This window comes from Tripterygium wilfordii, chromosome 9, assembly GCF_013401445.1.
Source record: "Tripterygium wilfordii isolate XIE 37 chromosome 9, ASM1340144v1, whole genome shotgun sequence".
Lineage (NCBI taxonomy): Eukaryota > Viridiplantae > Streptophyta > Magnoliopsida > Celastrales > Celastraceae > Tripterygium > Tripterygium wilfordii.
The window spans coordinates 13,788,566-13,808,288 of record NC_052240.1 but is presented as its reverse complement, the minus strand read 5'-3'; the positions used below and the strand labels follow the sequence as shown (position 1 = coordinate 13,808,288).

At 37.5% G+C, this 19,723-nt stretch overlaps 2 protein-coding genes across 3 annotated transcripts; one reads left to right on the top strand and one right to left on the bottom strand.

The window, feature by feature from the left end:
- The first annotated feature begins 1,625 nt into the window (after positions 1-1,625).
- On the top strand, positions 1,626-8,045 carry LOC120006539 (homeobox-leucine zipper protein ATHB-8-like). 2 transcript variants are annotated; one of them, XM_038856598.1, is made up of 19 exons: positions 1,626-2,001; positions 2,094-2,319; positions 2,584-2,743; positions 2,925-3,028; positions 3,111-3,201; positions 3,892-3,987; positions 4,103-4,216; positions 4,307-4,390; positions 4,498-4,653; positions 4,744-4,818; positions 4,975-5,081; positions 5,158-5,350; positions 5,568-5,753; positions 5,907-5,987; positions 6,087-6,221; positions 6,304-6,629; positions 7,228-7,327; positions 7,463-7,612; positions 7,764-8,045. In XM_038856598.1, exons 2-19 carry the CDS (start codon positions 2,096-2,098, stop codon positions 7,908-7,910), a joined length of 2,529 nt encoding a protein of 842 aa, XP_038712526.1. In that variant the 5' UTR covers positions 1,626-2,001; positions 2,094-2,095; the 3' UTR covers positions 7,911-8,045. The 2 variants fall into 2 exon arrangements, with proteins under 2 accessions (XP_038712526.1, XP_038712525.1); XM_038856597.1 differs by having other exon boundaries at positions 2,091-2,319.
- Positions 8,046-12,779: 4,734 nt separating this feature from the next.
- Positions 12,780-16,217, bottom strand: LOC120004828 (probably inactive leucine-rich repeat receptor-like protein kinase At2g25790). Its single transcript, XM_038854140.1, has 3 exons — positions 16,091-16,217; positions 13,377-15,970; positions 12,780-13,243 (listed from the first exon to the last, which is right to left on the bottom strand). The coding sequence occupies exons 2-3, from the start codon at positions 15,904-15,906 to the stop codon at positions 12,879-12,881; spliced, it is 2,895 nt and encodes a 964-aa protein (XP_038710068.1). The 5' UTR covers positions 15,907-15,970; positions 16,091-16,217; the 3' UTR covers positions 12,780-12,878.
- Positions 16,218-19,723: the final 3,506 nt, after the last annotated feature.

The window sequence follows — 19,723 nt, the reverse complement described above, 5'->3', positions numbered from 1 at the left end:
GGGGTGATAAATTTGAACATATTTTTTAAAAATTGAAGTAGTAGATCAGGATTATCTAGCAAAAAAAAAGAGTTTGCATTTGACATAAAATTGTAGAGAAAAAATTGTAATTTTCAGCGATTTTTTAAGCGCGTGGAGAAGATCATCAAGAAAAACCAATAACCAAAGACATGGGACGAGGTAAAACCATGGTGGCCGGTGAGAATCACATTATAAGGAAGATATTTCACACGTAAGGGCCACCACCGTATATCATCTGTTGTCGTCGAGCACACGCTAATAAAACATCCATGCCATGGACACCTGTCTTGCCACAATAATAAAACAGTATGATAGGATGCTGGTCGCTCACTCGTATACACACGATTTCATACGTATTATGTGCATCAAACTCAATTGTTGAGATATCGAATTGCGAGGATCTTTATTATCGTATTTGATAATAAAGGCTAAAACCCCAAAAAAAAAAAGAGCAAAAATATATGATTATTAGTATTATTGTTTAATGGTCGAACTGGAGGAGGCCCAATTTTGAATTTTTAATGGCGAGAGTGGCGGGGGACATGCTAACACTTTAACCAGCCCATTAAGGAAGGGTCGCAGCCGTTGACGTGGGATGGGATTACCTTTTGTCTTTTGAGTTAGGCCACTAATGTTGCTTTTTTTCATCACCTTATCTCTTAATCTTTGATTAAGACTTTGACAATCACATATCAACGAGGAAAGAAAAGAAAAGAAAGAGGGTAGAATGTTATTGCAAAAGACGCGTATTCTACTTACCATTTTAACGTCTTAATCTTTGATTAAAAAGACCTCTCTTTGGACTCGGAAACAATATATGAAGAATCAAACTCCCACTATACTTTGATCTGCCATTTTGTTCAAGTATCCATTGTTGAATATACTTGAGCCAATCAATACTTGTTCAAAATTTTGGGCATGGAAAATATTCAATGGATTTCCAAAGTGGGATTTGTTGTGAAGACCATGAATTTGACTTTTTCTTTTCCCTTAGAAAAAATGTGTTACACATATGAAAGTTCTATTCCCTATTTGACATAGAAAGTCACAGAAAGATGGGATTGAATACCGCCCCTCTCAATTGTTATCGACAAGGGTATTATTGTATTAACGCTTTATCTGATGATCAGCGTTAAAATAAAATCTAACGGTTATGAAATGAGGTGGAATGGGGCAGGATTATATGTTGAGAAATTCTATTGGGATCCTTGTTTGGAAATATCAAGAACAAAAGAGAATTGAAAATAGAGAAAACGCAATCACAACACAAGAATTTACACGTAGAACTTCTAAACTGAAGAAAAAACACACGATTGTTGTCAGAGACAGACAATCAAAGAAATAGATGTCATAACAACATAATTAACCTCCACATTAACCACTCTCATCCACTCATGGCACATCTTCAATTTGTAATATGAATCGACTCCAATTGATCAACACTACAAATGGCATGGAAAAAAGAAAAGATTGAAAACAGAGTGGCAGCAGCAAAAGGAACGGCAAACAAAACAGATTTTGTTTTGATATTTTCTTTTTCCATACCACAATAAAAACAAAGGTAACAACCACAACGACATAACATGCTTTTCTTTCTTTATTTTTTCTCTCTCTCATATTCTGGACGGTAGCTAGCAGTAGTCTCTCTCAAGTTTTTTAAAGCCACAAAACCAAAAAAACCCATACCACCTCCTCCTCTTCCTCTCTCCTTTGATTCTCTAAACATTTTTCATGTCTCCTCCTCGTCTTGAATAAACTCTTCAACATGTTCCAGAGGTTCCGCCGAAGAAAGCTCTCTCATTTCCAATAACACAAAACAGAGCTTCTTTGATTTCGAGGACTTCAGATTGTGGTCATCAAGTACTGTGTTTTTTTTATAGCACAATAGGAAGATCTCAATAAGCTCGTTAAAGTATGATTCTCAATCCATTCTAGCTTTCTGCATTTGAGCCAAACTCATCGATCTGATTTCACAATACGGTATTATAACTTGTTTGCAGAAATTTAGTCTTCAACATATTGGTTTTTGATTTTTGGGTTTTCGCTGATTCTGTTCTGTGGTTAATTAGAAGTGATGATGGCGGTGACTTCGGCCTGCAAGAGTGGGAGCGACAGCAAGGGGAGCATGGACAATGGTAAGTATGTGAGGTACACTCCAGAGCAGGTCGAAGCACTGGAGAGACTCTACCATGAATGCCCCAAACCCAGTTCTATGCGCCGCCAGCAACTCATCCGGGAGTGTCCCATTCTCTCCAACATTGAGCCCAAACAGATAAAAGTTTGGTTTCAAAATAGAAGGTATAGTTCAATAGAAAACTTGACCCACTTGTGTTGCTTCTAATGAATTGATGGGTTTTGGGAAGGTGATTACAATTTCCCTTTTAGTGCTTGCGAAACAGAGTGGTGGAAAAGACCCTAACTTTTTGATTATTGCGTTTTATGTTGGCTTTGCTCGATTAGAAATCAAAAACCCAATTCGGAAATTATGTTCTTTTGCTTGTATTCAAGAAAAAAAAGAAGATTATGGGATTCAATTTCGAAATTTTTTATTGGGTTTTACAGATGTAGAGAGAAGCAGCGGAAAGAGGCTTCGCGCCTCCAAGGTGTGAACAGGAAATTGTCCGCAATGAACAAGCTATTGATGGAGGAGAATGATAGGTTGCAGAAGCAGGTGTCTCAGCTGGTGTATGAGAACAGTTATTTCCGCCAACAAACCCAAAATGTATGGAATCATCGTCAATCCCAAATCTTGTTAATTCATTCTGCCACCTTTTGATTTCTGAGCATGAAATTAAACCAACTATTATTAGTCTTATAAATCAAGCATAAGTGAGAGATCCCCTTTTGTCTTATTATGCCATATCACAAAGTATTGATCTTGATTTGTTTTCGTTTCTTTACAGGCGACCCTTGCCACCACTGACACAAGTTGTGAATCTGTGGTGACCGGTGGTCAGCACCATTTGACTGATCCCCAGCATCCACCAAAGGATGCTAGTCCTGCAGGGTTAGTGGAGTTGTGTCTCATTTCTTACAATATCTTTGTTGTTTTGTATAGCTTACGAAATTTTATTTTGTATGTTTTCTAGACTGTTGTCTATTGCAGAGGAGACTTTAACAGAGTTTCTCTCCAAGGCCACTGGAACTGCTGTAGAGTGGGTCCAAATGCCTGGGATGAAGGTTACTGCTTACTTTACTGTCATTGTTCAATTTGTTGAATCTTTTCTATAATATTGTTCTTTGTCATTATCCAAGATTATGTTTATGATGCACAGAAATCTTGTTTAACTTCTAAGCAACTCTAGATCTTATCATGCGATTTTCTTGGCCTTGGACAACACTATCTCATTCTTTTATAAGATGACATGTTCCCATATTTCCCATTAAAATTTTATTTACCTTCTTCCAAGAAGATACGTGCGAACATGTAGCCCTGTGGTAGAATTCCATGGGTGCAATCTAGATTTAATTCCTGAAAACAACCTCTCTACCTATTATGTGGGCTAAGGTCTTACATCTTGCACGTCCCCGACCCCTCCCACAACTCAGTGGATTAAATCACGGAATATAATATTTTTCGTTCGATGAGCAGTATCCAAATAATCAAACTTATCTTTCTTCAAGAACAATAGAAGTTTTCTTTTTTTTTTACTGTAGTCACAGGTAATCATTTTATCTACCTTTTGAAGCATAAGCCAAACAGCATGCTTTGTCCCCTTGCATGTCAAGAACTCCCTTATTTTAAAAGTTCTTCTCCATGCCGTCTGGCAGTTCTCGTTCCTGAGAAAACAAAAAAGAATTGAGTCAGTTTCATTCTTGGTCTACTCAGAATTTGCTTACTTCATCTAATCTTATTCTTCTTCTGTGCAGCCTGGTCCGGATTCCATTGGAATCGTTGCTATTTCTCATGGTTGCACTGGTGTGGCAGCACGTGCATGCGGCCTTGTGGGTCTAGAACCTACAAGAGTAAGTGTTTTCTCTGCTTGATGGAGGAGTAGAGGACACATTTTTTGGTCTAAATATATCACAATATTGCTATTATTGGATTTTTAATTTTTTTGAACTACATATTTCTGTGCAGGTTGCCGAAATTCTTAAAGATAGGCCTTCATGGTACCGTGATTGCCGATCTGTGGATATTGTAAACGTGTTGGCCACTGGAAATGGTGGAACCATTGAACTGCTTTACATGCAGGTTGGAGCCTACTGCTTTGTCACTCTTTAAGCTTCACGTAATGGCAGTGAGATATTTATTAACACATTTTGCAATTTCTTTTCTTTTTAGCTCTACGCTCCAACCACTTTGGCTCCAGCTCGTGACTTCTGGTTACTGCGTTACACATCTGTTTTGGAGGATGGTAGTCTCGTGGTATGTGAGTGAATCTTTCATGCAAGAGCATTTAGCTGTTGTCCCCGCTCTTGCATATCACAATGGAACTTTCTTTGGCGCTAACTGGATTATGCTATGTATGTTAGGTCTGCGAAAGATCACTTAACAACACCCAGAATGGTCCAAGTATGCCGCCTACGCAGCACTTTGTGAGGGCAGAAATGCTTCCTAGTGGGTATCTGATTAGACCTTGTGAAGGGGGTGGATCAATTATACATATAGTTGATCATATGGATTTAGAGGTAGGCAAAGCACCTGCCTTTGTAAAGTTAAGCTTGGTGATTGTGCTGCATTATAAATTGACCATTTCAGTTTCTTAATTCCTTCTTTAGCCATGGAGCGTACCTGAAGTCTTGCGTCCGCTTTATGAGTCATCGATGTTACTTTCTCAGAAGATAACAATGGCGGTAAGATCATGCTTTTTATATAATATATAAGTCTCTTACATAAACTTGATTATAATTTGTAAATATTTGTTCAGATATTGTAATAAATAAGATGCTGGTTTTAGAAAATAAGAATTAGTAAGATCCTTCATAACCTCATCATGTAATTGGATACAGGCGTTACGCTATCTGAGGCAGATTTCTCAAGAATTATCCCAGCCAAATGTTACAGGTTGGAGACGAAGACCTGCAGCTTTACGTGCTCTTGGTCAGAGATTGAGCAGGTATGTTCATTAAAGGAATCCGATTGTTCCTTGAACTATTTTTGACCCTTGTCATTTGACAAATTCTACCATGCAGGGGCTTTAATGAAGCTGTTAATGGGTTTACTGATGAAGGATGGTCTATGTTGGAAAGTGATGGCATTGATGATGTTACCCTTCTTGTGAACTCTTCCCCTGGAAAAACAATGGGTCTGAATGTTTCTTTTGCAAATGGGTTCCCATCCATGAGCAGTGCGGTGCTTTGTGCCAAAGCATCTATGTTATTACAGGTAGGGATTCTGATGTGTAGACAGAAATCTACAGAATTTAATCTGTTACACACACTTTGGAAATGAATATAGTTTTTTGGAAGCACTCAGATAAAAGGTTGCATGTATGCCTACAAAAATTCCCTTTGGTCAATGGTGTTAAATGGCGTGTATCATCAATTTATATCATTATATGACATTTTTTTCCACACCTATTGATGTTGTTTTATCTCTGTAGAATGTGCCACCCGCGATACTACTTAGATTCTTGCGTGAACATCGATCAGAATGGGCAGACAATGGTATTGATGCTTATGCAGCTGCTGCTGTTAAAGCTGGTCCCTGTAGCTTACCAGTCCTTCAAGCGGGAAGTTTTGGGGGTCAAGTTATTCTTCCATTGGCTCACACTATTGAGCATGAAGAGGCAAGTACACAGTAGTTCATATTAGACTATGAACATTTAAAAAAATTTGGCCCTTTTTATTTGTCTCAGTTGAACATGGTGCATGGTCTTCTGAAGCATGCTGTCCTTATCATTTCTATGGCATCTTTTATCAACTTTGGTATTTTCTAACAGTTTCTGGAGGTCATTAAGCTTGAAAATATGAGCCCTTATCAAGATGACATGATTATGCCTGGAGATATCTTCCTCTTGCAAGTAAGTTATATTTTCATCGATGATTTATAAGATGCTAAAGCTTCATTTTTTATGTTGACTTGTTAACAATTTTTGTTTCTGCTTGAAATGATTTGCCAGCTTTGTAGCGGAGTAGATGAGAATTCTGTTGGTACCTGTGCTGAACTCATCTTTGGTCCCATTGATGCTTCTTTTTCTGACGATGCACCTATTCTTCCCTCTGGATTCCGCATCATTCCTCTTGACTCTGGAACGGTTAGTACTTGTTGAGTCAAAAAAATTGATTGGAACATTGTCTGCATGAGTTGATCACTAATTGCTGTAGTCAAATGAGCAGGATACCTCCAGTCCAAATCGTACACTAGACCTCGCCTCAGCGCTTGAAGTTGGATCGGCTGGAAGCAGAGCATCTGGTAACTTAACAGGCCAGTGTGGCAGCACAAAATCAGTGATGACAATAGCATTTCAATTTGCATTTGAGATCCACCTTCAAGAAAATGTAGCATCCATGGCTCGGCAATATGTTCGTAGCATTATTGCATCAGTTCAGCGGGTGGCATTAGCTCTCTCTCCTTCACAATTTGGACCTAATGCTGGTTTACAGCCCCTACCTGGCACTCCAGAAGCTCAGACACTAGCTCGTTGGATCTTCCAGAGCTATAGGTATCTTCCTCTATTCTTTTGTCAAATGGTGTTCGTCTTCCCTTTTATTTTCACCTTTCGAAATGGGAAAAGAATGCTTACATCAATGGATTAGATTAAACAAACTCTTTATCGCTTCTGGGATTTCTTGAACTTGCCAGAGTCTTTGGTCTAACATTGTGGATCACCTTCATACTTCAAACTGCAGTTTCTCCTTGCTAAAGTCCATTGATGTAACATGGAAAGGTAGACAGATGAAATTGACCTCACTTTACGAAGGTTTCTCGTCAACATGAAATTCAATAGCATTTGCTTTCACTATAAGCAAAAACCGTTTTGAGTGCCACTTGGGAGGGAGAATTAGCTTTGACACCGCTGCTTAAGACTGTTTTTAGTACCTATGCAATCCACGACAGCACAACTTCTAGTATGAAATTAGTGAAATAATGACTATATAAGATTCAAGTGGCACTAGTTACTAGATTTCTCAGCTGCTAGTGCAAGAGAAGCTATGTTATAGAACATAGAGCCAGAGTACATTGCCTTCGCAACATTCTTTAGTCTCTAAAAATTGACATAAAAATGGCACTAATAAATTGATTGTTGATACTTGTTACAGGTATTTTCTAAGCGTGGATGTACTCAAAACCGAAGGAAGTGAATCCGTTTTAAAAACACTTTGGCATCATTCTGATGCAATTATGTGCTGCTCTTTGAAGGTATTTGCTTGAAGGACGATATATAGTCTCCACTTCATCTGCAAAAACTTCCATATTGATAAAAGAACATAATTTCTTCATGTTCTAAGAATTATTTATTTCTCAATAACGGTATGAATATGCTTTCTTATGCAGGCCTTGCCAGTTTTCACATTCGCAAACCAGGCTGGACTTGACATGCTTGAAACAACTTTGGTCACACTTCAAGACATTACACTGGAAAAGATCTTTGACGATAATGGACGGAAAACATTATGCTCGGAGTTCCCACAAATAATGCAGCAGGTATGGATCTTTGAAGATTGCCTTGTGAAAGTTTATATGGGTAGTTCAGAACAATTAAGAAAAAAACATAGTATTTGCTGGTGGTCTTTTTTGCTTCGTTTTGGTTTTCTTTTAGCTGTTAAAGACCCAAGTTGCATTTGATATTGGACAGGGTTACATGTTCCTTCAAGATGGTATTTGCTTGTCAAGCATGGGAAGACCAGCTTCGTACGAGAGAGCGGTGGCATGGAAGGTTTTGAACGATGAGGAAACTGCACACTGCATTTGCTTTATGTTCATTAACTGGTCTTTTGTCTGATGACACTTCATTCATTTCAGACTAAAAATTTAGATCTTAGAGCAGTCTTTTTCTTTTGTCCTTTTGGTATGAAAAAACTTGTTTTGCTTATGATTCTATATATATGAGCATGCATCAACAGTGATATCCAGGGCCTATTTTTTTTTTCATACCTTGCCATTCTATTTGTTCAAATTTGTTTCTAGATGATGCTTGGTGTTTGGACCATTCTAGGGTGTTGAATTGGGAAAGGTTCGTCACCAACCCTACCTTTACTATAAGTCTATATGGTAGATGTTGGCGAACACCTCAAAACACCTACCAAAATTGAGGCCAAAACTCATGCAAGAGAAACAAGCTCCTAACCCGTCTACGAAAGTAAATAGGTCCACAAAACTAAAAAAATATTAGGGAAAATATTTTCAGGTTCGAACTCTTGACCTTAACGTCACCTATCTGAAACCCCAATATCTTGATTGACAATGATAATGCATCGGTAACCCATATAGATCTTACAACACATTACACATCTAGGCGAACGCCAACACCTTTGCTATAGCATAGGTGATAGCAGTGATGGAGAGAGATTTTTCTTCAATCAGCAGATACTGTTGTGTCGTTTTATTTACTCATGGCCTTGTATCTTTGACAGCCCTTGTGTGGATAAACAATTATTTCCTCAGTCAAAGTTTGAAATTTTGTTGACCAAATCAAGCTTTAGTCCAAGACTGCTAATGACGATTTTGAGATTTTTTTTGGGTGTTTGAATTCATCGTTTTTGAACTGACCGTTTGTAATAGAATAATAATCCGGCCTGGTCTTCTCAAAAAAGGCCCAATAGGCTATATGTCCGAGCCCAAGAAGGATGATGGCCTAATATAGCACGACACACTCCCTAGACTTAGAGAAGGACCCGTCAATCACGCTGAATGGATTACGTCAATGTGGGCCGATTGACCATAAATGAAGGAAGATGGCCCACTATAGCACGATTGAGGTCGTTCACGTTGAGATAGTTTGCGTTTCGTAGTTTCATATCAGCAATACTAAAAGCCAAGCCTACAAAACTCTTATTTATTCAATTGGGGTAGGTGCCGTGCATTTTGCACTAGACTAATAATCGGTGCATCAAAATATTTTTAAAATAATAATAAATTGAATTATATTTTTACATCTATTATTTTTTTTAAAAAATGCATGTTGCACAAAATTGTGCACTGAACGTGCCCAAAGTCTCAATTTATGACCCACATTTTCCCCTAATTCTTGTGATATGTGTGATGCTTAATATTGATTATCAATAAATATATAGAACTCCCTTAACATCCAACATTTCACATGAATTTGGGGGTAGAATTGGGGTCCAAACATTTTTCTTTTATTATCACTCGCATGGTAAAAAATCCTTAACTAGTTTTTGCTCATATTTTGTTTGTTTGCAATCATACTAATTAGGCATTCAACATTAGGGGCACACTTTATCTCCATTGGGGTAAAAACATGCACATTAGAAAGAAAGTTATGAGGAAGTACAATTCATGTGTGTTTTCTCTATTAGATGGTTGAATGGTTTCACAATTATTTTCAAAAAAATCTTTTAACGAGTGTGCCTGCCTTTCCCTGTGCAGGGAATTATGATTGGTATCTTTTTTAGTATGTAAACCATATTTTTAAAAAAAGCATCAAATTATGTGTAATTAGTCAAAATTGGTGTAGTCAACTCGCCCTTTTGTCCATATATATATATATCAATTCAAACTCCATTAACTTTGTTAATTAATTAGTGGGTTGTTGCAATTTACTAGCTATATGCCTATATCTATTAATGGATTGAACGTGTGTATCCAATTATTGTTTGTACATGAAAAAGACTAGAAAAAACAAAAACCACAGCTGTCTCGAATCAACCAAACAAAAAAACATGGAAATTGTTTCTTCATTCCCTTGTGTGATCACTTCGAAAGTTCACAAAAAGGAAGGAAAAAAATTGAGCAAAAAGGGACTTTACTCAGTAAAAAGACAGAAGCCAAAGAGCCTTTTATTTTGATTTTTGCATGGTCTCCAAGAACTATGATTATAGTTTGTGGCTTTCAAGACGAAAAACATATCATATCATATCATATCTATATAACTATGCCAGCAAATATTTGGTCAGCTGGTTTTTTTTTTATTTTAATATTTTTGTGTTTAGATTGACCTTTAGTGATGGAATCTTCTAACTGTGAACATGAGTACTTCTGATTAAGCCAAAAAAGATTGTGCAAGAAGCATGATTATTCCTTACAGGGACTAAGACAGGATGAAAAAAGAAGAAGAAAGGAATAAAAACCCTAGCTAGCTAGCTAGCTAGTCAGAGGCATCATAATTATGACAAAGAAACCTATGTGGGTCGCAAGAAAGTATGGTGTCGATGCATGGTTGGAATGAGCCTATTATATGTATATTCATCTCCTTCTGACCTAATAAAAATGGAAGTGTACGTTGTGAGAATGTACACACAATATATATATATATATATATAGATTGTGTGTACATTCTCGAATGATGAGTACACTTGGCATGTACATCAAATTTTCTCTATAATGATTCCACTTTGAAGTGTATCAAGCTAGGTTTAGTAAATTCATAATTCCAATTAAAAACTTGCTGATGTATAAAAAGTTTTTTTTGAATTCTCATAATATTTAGAGCTATAAATTATAATAGAGAGAGGATTTTTCTTTATTGTGGGATCCGCAATCACTATTTTTTAAGCGTGCATTGCATAAATTCATCAAGCTTGCATACTAACCCACAAATTACGCATACCAAACAAATTCGTCGAAAATCTACTTGTGAGTTCATACCTTTGACGAGGATTGAATTCTAGTGAGAGAGTATATCATCATAAATTGGTAGAGCGATTTGAACTTGTAATTTATAACGTTTAATCATAAAAGGTAAAGTGATTAAAAGCGTGGTTACCGTTTATGGGTCTAAGATTAAACTGGAAAATTAATTGATGATCACCTTTATGTCTTAAGAGAAAAAGTAGAAACTATGTCATGATTCATCTCCATGTTAATGGTTCAAAGTTCAAACTGCATGCACCCTCATGACCTAGCTAAAGAGGCATCAATGATTCATTTGGGATGCATTGAAACTGTTCATTAAAATTGTAGGTCTTGTAAGAGCATGCATGGAATGCATTAGCTGCAGTAGTTAAAGTAACTAAGACCAATTTATAAACGTACATCAGCTTTTATATTTAAGCCATTCGAGCGGGTTACATACCACAAATCACAGTTACGTACGTTAAGGGGAAAAAAAGGGGTCTCGGGGAGTGTGAGACTATAAAGCTTTAATACTTCTTTTAAAAAAAATTCACTTCCACTGCCTAAAGGTACTTTTTAATGAACATGAATATCAGCTTTTGTGAATATTTACTAGTTCTTTAGGTGTGAGAAATCCATACCCCATACATGTTAATAATATTATTCATTTTGAATTCTTCGGTTTTCGTAGATATATCGGACTCACACAACTTTGTTCTTTCTAAGCCCCCACCTACTATGGATCAAAACTCAACTCACTAGGATAAAGATCTTGTTGGAGATTGGGCCCCATCACATAACAATATTGTACGCTTTGATGTTTCGATTCATTGTGGATACATCGATTATTCTCACAATTTTGTCCTTATTATGGGGTCTTGTTGTATGTAAGGTGTTAGGATTTTGATAAAAAAAGAAAAAGATGTTTAAAATTTTCCAACATAAGGTTGGTTTAAGTTTATATACCACTCGGTTGAATCAGGTCTTCCACAATCCATGTAGGATTCGTAACACTCGACTTTAAACAATAATGTCCAATCCGACAGTGGGGACAAAAAATATCAGCAAATTAAACCATCAGTGTGTGTGTGTATGTACTCTACGGTGGTCCAATCCAATCCACAATGAGTGGTGTTTTGTAAATAGTCTTTGACCCTTAACCTGTCCTTGATTAGGACAATTCAGAGGCCATGGTCTTTACTTCTATGAGTAATGTTCTAGGGGAAACCGGGAAAATAATGCTTCCGGCCTAACCAGTCCAAACATATACATGCAAATGTTTTGATGCATTGCTGCAATCAGTTGCTATATACATACATACATACATATACACATATACATATACATATACATATACATATACATATATTATTACCAAGGTTCTATAATTATATCCCATGAAAATTTGTTCAGAGAGCACTCACATTCACAAAGTCACATTGCTGGCGCCTGGCGCCAGAGAAAAACAACCAGTTAAGAGTGCATCACCATCAAAGAGACTAGCTATCGTTGTGCCAAAGTTCAATCTCACTTTTTGTACTCATAAAACTAATTGAAGACCACTTTCAGGTATGAAACCATGAAGCATATCTAAATGCATGTTTATATATGTACATGTAAGCAATCCACTACCTAGCTTCCTTAATTTCTATATATATATATATATATACCCAACCAACATGTTATGTACGTATATATTGTACTTTGGTTCATCGATCATCTACAATTGTTAATTCAAGGAGAGTTTGCTTCCATATTTCGACCTCCACTTACTCCACTTGCATGCCATACAAATACATTAGAGACTCTTATTAGTGCGATTTCCACTTCTTGAAATTGCACGCAAATGGCAAGGATTCTCTCTCAGTCGTCCAGCTTCAGGAAATATATATACATATTTTGCCACCAGGAATCCCTTAATTATTGGAGAGAGACACAGTGTGTTCTGACACAAATCATGAATTTTCCTCTTAATTAAGATATCACGACCAGTCCTGATTCATGAGTTGTAAAGATGATAGAGAGAGGGAGAGTAAGAGTAAGAGAGATATTCTCAAACATAAAAGAAGCTGTAATTCATGCATACATATAATCATTATGACACCTTATACAACAAAAATCCATAAAAAAGAAGGGCAGAAAAAGGGTCAATAATTATTAGGGTTTAAACTGCTAATTAATTAACACATGACGAGAAGTTTAAGTGTGGGAGCCAAGAAGAACTGGTCCTGAAAGTCGACTCTAGGGTTTTCAATACTTCGTCTGCGGTCGGCCGGGCCGTGGGATCTATTGCGGTGCAATGGAGAGCCAAATTCATGATTTCAACAATCTCATTGTAATCATTTGATGCATGCCCCCTAATCATCGGATCAATCCACGTGTCCAGATGGCAATCCGCATAGCAGTACCGGGCCCACTCTACAATGCTCTCATGCACACCGTAGCACGACTCAGCATCTCCGCGACTTCTTCCGGTCAACAATTCAATGAGTATGAGCCCAAATCCATAGATCTCGCACTCCTCGCTCGCGTCTTTGGTTTCTTCATCGTAACAAAATTATAACGAAATTACCATATTAGCCCTCCTTGCAAGTACGTGCATGGTATATATAGATATAGTTTTAATGAACAGGAGCTTTTAACCAAAAATTGCAAGGGTAAAATAGGCATGTACCTGAGGAAGCATAGGCTGACGAAATCAATTTCAGGCGAGGTTGATCCTTGTCATCGACTATAACTTGGTCGGTCGATATGTCACCGATGAGAATGCTTGAAGATGAACAATGAGAATGCAAAAATCTTAGACCCTTTGAGATGCCAATTGAAATTCTTTGTCGCCGTTCCCAACTTAGATTCCTAAGAATTTCACTTAATTTCTTCCCTTCCATGTACTCAGACACTAGATATGCACGATTCTTGGACCGACAAATTCCGATAAACTCGACAATATTAGGATGCTGAAGCTTACCAAATCGAGCAATTTCAGTCCAAAAGTTTGAAGGAAGCGAGTTCACTTCGTTGATTAACTTCACCATGAATTGCATGCCACTTGAAACACACTTGCCTTTGTAAGAAACACCAGTTTTGCTTCTGGAAATGACATTTTCTTCTTTAATGGATGACAAGATATCCTCGATTTTCATCGACTTTGCGCGGAAAATTTGCATTTCCCAAATCACTTCTTCATTCTCCAGTACTTGTTTCATCTCGGAATTGTTTCTTTGTTGAATGAAAACAATACCAAACGCAATAATAGCAAGGAGTATCAATGCACCAATAAAACATGCAACTATGAATCCCCAAATAGGGTTCTTATTAGTACTCTTTTTACATGGTCGCAGACCAGTTGTGGAATCAGTACTACCACAAAGATCATTACCTTCGATTGCACTCTTGTTGATGGCAAGAAATGCTCCTGTAGATGGCAAAGTACCTTGAAAGTGATTGTGCGAGATATTCACTTGAACAAGTGATTCCACTCCCCCTAAATTCCTTGGTATTTCGCCGGAAAATCGATTGTCGGACAAATCAAGCTGGCTAAGAACTGGCATTTGAGCGAAACTAGCCGGAATGGAGCCGCTGAGCTGGTTATGCCTCAGGTGGACACTAACAAGCTTCTTGCATGATGACAATTCTTCTGGTATTTCACCAGATAACTTGTTCTCACTTAGCTCAAGTTGCACCAGCGATGATAAGCTCCCGAAGTGGCGTGGAATATTACCCGAAAACCGGTTTTCGGACATGTCCAAGGTCTCTAGCTTCTCACTACCAAACGAGCCAGGCAAGCCACCCACAAACTGATTTTTGGCCAAATTCAGCATTTGAAGTGAAGCCATGTGCCACTCTTTATCATCAATTCTGCCAGAGAGATTGTTTCCCGATATATCCAAGAAATAAACAAGTGGAAGCTGAGTGAACTCCTGTGGTAATCCACCAGAGAGTTTGTTATCCTGCAGCCGAACTCGTCGCAAGCTTTTGCAATCACTCAAGCTCATTGGGATTTCACCTTCAAGTGAGTTTGAAAAAAGAATGAGCTTGAAAAGCAGACCCGATCCGCACAGACTTTCGGGGATTTTTCCGGTGAGAGAGTTGGTGGAGAGGTCTAATACAGAGAGATTGTTCTGTTTTCCAAGCTCTGCTGGAATCGCACCGGATAATTTGTTCGACCAAAGTTGAAGGACTCGTAAATGAGGCAAGGAAGTTAAAGCACTTGGAATTTTACCAGAAAAGTTGTTGGAGAAAAGATGGAGAATCTCAAGATTCTGTAACTGAATCATGAGTTCTGGAATCTCCCCTGAAAGAAAGTTGTCACTAAGATCAAGTGATATGAGTCTCTTGAGACTGTAAACTGATTTGGGGATTGAACCAGTGAGCTTGTTTTGGTAGAGGAAGAGGTACTGAAGGTCACTGAGGTTCCCAATTGAAGATGGGATTGGTCCTGTGAGATTGTTGTAGACAAGATCAATATGGTTTAGAGAAGTCAAGAATCCAATCTCTGTTGGGATTTGACCAGAAAGATTGTTGTAGCCCAAGTAAATCCATTTCAAGCTCTTCATTCGGCCTAACTGTGGTGGAATTGGACCAACTAAATGGTTTGATGCCAAAGTCAAGTATTCCAAGCTTGTGAGATTTGCTATGGAGATTGGAATTTCACCCACCAAAACATTCCCTCCAAGATCAAGATATCTGAGACTCGAGAATATTGATCCTGTTTTCTCAGGGATTTTCCCGTAAAGCATGTTGTTGGAAAGATCAAGAGTTTCAAGCTTCGAAATTGAAATCGACATTATCCCACTCGGGATTTGACCAGTGAAATTGTTGTCACTAAGATTGAGATATTGAAATGAAGTGTTGAAGAACATGTCATGGGGGATTTCACCGGAAAATCGATTGTTCGAAAGATCAATCTTTTCGACATATGGTAGGTGAAAGATTGAGGAGGAGGAGAGTTTGCCAGAGAAGTTTTTGCTTGAAAGCTCAATGGCATGAACATGAGACAAGCTGTCGCAAGTGATGCCATGCCAGTCACAGATATGGATGTTGGAGTTCCAATTGGAGAGATATTGAAATGGGTCATTGATGGAAGCTTTGAAGGAAGAGAGAATCTCAAGTTCCTTTCCATGCAAGAAGCCAAACATGGAGGAGAAGAAGAATAACAAGAACATGAATGTGAACAAACTTGAACATGCTTGGAGTCCTTTCATGGCTAGCTAGCAACCTATCTCAAGTACTTGATGATTCTATAGCATTAAATCCTTGGATCGAGAGCTGCCAAAAAAAAGCCAGAGAAAAAGCAGAATTTAACATAAAGATAACAAAATAGTATCATAACATCAAATCATGAAATATAAGATTAATTAGGCGAAACGTTGAGTATAATTAACGTACCTAAATGTCATGATTAATTAAAGTACAGGGGGGGTTTGGACGATTATGAAGAATTAGGCGAAGAAACTTTGATTGGGCGAGAAGAAAGGAGAGTTTGGCTTAAATAAAACTATTTTTTAAGTGAGGAAGCTATGGGGAGGAGGAGAGTGAGATTTGATTGTATAAATAGAGGGGTTTGAAGTGTACGTAAAAGGGCATAGAGTTGGGGTATAATTACGAAACTGCACCTTGACTTCTTTTGAATGGTGAGTGAAGACACGAACGGTTGCAAGCGGAAAGAGGGACAGATGTTGGAAAAAGTATCTGATTTTGTCGGATACTGCACAAAGTGCAATTTTTTTTTTTGACTGAATGAGTGAAGAAGATTTGCGTAACCGTTGAAAAGTGACAAGGAGAAGGGTTTTCATTTGTGGGCCAAGTGGAATGTGATTGACACATGGTTTCCTGCATTTGAATGTTACTTTTGAACAAGATTACGATGATTTGTAAAACATATGATTCAAGGATATGAACGAGCGTGGTAACAGTTAATACGAGTTTAGAGCTAGTCTAACTGTCCAATGAATATGTTGGACTAGATAATTCTCGGTTTAAAAAAAAAGGATTTAATACATTGACATGGGTGTTATAATAGTCTTTACATTGATGTTTTGTAAAAGCAGTATTTTTGATCGACCAATGTAACGTCCACTAATTGGTCAGGTTTCAATAGATATGGCAATTCTACCCTCACCCAGAGAGTATTCGCAATTTTTAGGATAGTGTGAGGGTAAATAAGTACAGCGTGAGGTACTGAAGTTCCATACCTACAACCGCGTGAGGGTGAGAGTAGAACGAGGATTTGAGTAACCCCTTACCCGCATATCCACGTATCCTAAGATTTCTTCCAAGTATGCAATGCATCAATCAAATTTTATTTTATTCGTTATTGAAAATGTTGACATTAACCTTCTTTGCTTACTGAAAAAAATTTGGTCCACCCATTTTGTTAACTCATGAACTAATACACATCCAATACGTACATTACAACACAGTTACACACCTCAAATACCACTAAATTATACACATATTATTATACATTATCAGAGACAAAATTGAACAACATTAGACTTGGCCTCTTCATCTATGATGAAGGCATTGTATAATCATTAAAGTATCTAGCGTTTTGTTCTCATTGGTTGCTTAGGGCAAATGCAATGGTGAAGTGGTATTGAGTCAACAAAGATGTTGTCTTTTGCTGATATGGCTGTATTGTAAAATGTGTTTTGCTTATGTGGCTGTATTGGGATAAGTGTTTTGCTGATGTGGATGTATTGATATTTGATATTTTGGTGTAGTTTTGTTGTGGATAATATGGAGGAATGGAATGTTGTTGGGTTGGGTGGAAAGATAAAGTGTGTGGGAAGAAAAAGTGTATAGAAATTTGTGTTTTACTGATGTGACTGTATTAGAATACGTGTTTGACTTGACTTTTTGTGTAATAGAGGTGGGACCGGACCAACAAAAATGTTGGCCCAGCAACCTAAATCCCATTGCATTTGCCCTTACTTCTAATCGCTTTGTCAGAAGAAATTATGACATATACATAATCAAATCGTATAGTTCCTTTCCCTCACTTTTGTCTGCTACATTGATTGATACATATATATATATATAATCATCATCATGATTCGTGACCTGAACTTGAGCTTTGAATCGTAAAATTAGGGCACAAGTGAGGCTAACATTCCTGAACCCATTCGTTTGGACTTTTGTATAATTATATTGGATTCTCTCTTTCCCAGTAGAGAGAGAGAAGGAGAAGGAAAAGAGTGGCAAACACAGAGAAATTGTTGGGGACATGTATCCAAGTGAGCAGAGAAAACAGATGAGGCAAAAATTAAGCAGAGGAATGAAAAGAGAAAGTGGAGTGTCTTTACGTTACTAAATGCTCGTGCACACACACACACCCTTCAAATCCTACGTGAGACCCACCAGAGGAATATACAGTCGTGTGGTCCTAGTCACATCCCGGCATGCTTGCTTCATGCTTTGATCATCTCCATTTTCTAGGGTTTTACACTCCCACGCTCACACCACCCGCAATTTTCATATATTTTAATTATCTTGGGTACGCAGCACTAACAGCCAAAATAATATTTCTGTTTTTGCTTCGCGTAGCATGTACCGATGGTGATTGTTCTGTTTTCCCACTAGTAGTACTTCCTATTATAAAGAGTTTTTTAAAAACAAAAAAAAAATCTTATAATTTTATATATACTACATGTAGTTTTATCCTCTGCTATCAATGAACCATTATAGTTTTATGATTTAACATGATTTGAGGAGAACAATGAGTCGTTGGCTGAGATATTGAACTTAACCGCGGTAACTCTTAGCGTAAACGGAATATCGTAAATTCAAATCTCGTGAGTATTTCCATATATCGTAATTTGCGAGATAAGCTCTTACTCATTTCAGCGTATGTGAATGTCACCCTGCGTTATCTTTCCAAATTGGGCCGTCTCAACTGATCCATGGGTGTTGCGAGGTCATCCACGTGGTGTTTCCATGTATCACAATTTACAAGATAGGTCATTTATCTACCCACATGTGCGAATGTCACCCTAGTCAATAGGAGTTGCAGGATCTTTCACGCAACCCTGGGTTTATCAGCTAGTTGTACAGTCGACAATTGGATGAGTTTCATGTTACCAAAAAAAATAATTTTAGACGAAATTGTAACAAATTCTAGCTATAAAAGAATTGTGACCCCCAAGGCCCCAACCCTTCATGTGTACTTATACAAATTAATGCAACACTTTTTGTTGTACACCTTTTGTCTTTCTAATTAACTAATCCTGATAATTTAATTGGGTTTATATATAGATCAATGTTGCTTTCCTCCATCCAATTAATTGAACGAAAGTATGACTCATGAATGACGTAAAACCGACCCATTTCCCTTGAATAAGGGCCTTCAATTCTTTCCATCTCTTTAATAACTTGTAGGGTTTTAGTGTTTTAGTTAGTGGTCCATATAGCTATCACTTAGTGACTTAGCCAAAATTTTATTCATACTTTGATCAGATTAAAACTCTTAGCACCACCACTTTATTGGTATATAATTGCTTCTCCCTCTCTTTTATTTCTTCAAAGAATAAATTGTTAAATGCATCGCTATCTATAAATGTCGAGCGCAAGGACCCACTAAGATTGTAACATGCGCATATGAGATATGTATTGGGTTAGGGAAGTGAGCCAAATTGACCATTTTTTCTCACTTAATTGGCTTAATTTAGTGTCACTTTGGCGTACCAAAAAACTGTTGAAATTCTTCAAAAGGTGACAAATTTTGGTCAATCTTTCCTCACCATGCGCATGAATATCCCGATTTGATGTTGTTCTCATTGAATGATTATGTTGGTTACATGAATTAAAGTACATTCAAGACTCGCATATGCATTAACAAATATGTTATATGGTGAATCTGGTCCGCCAACTATATAAACTCGAGAGGTTTTGAGTTCGGTTTTCACTGATGGCAATATTCTTGTACTCACGCGCTAGGTTTTAATTCAACTTACCCTGTTGTCAGGTGAGAAATTTCTATGCATGCAGACTTAACAATCCGAGTTTAAGTCCATATCAGAC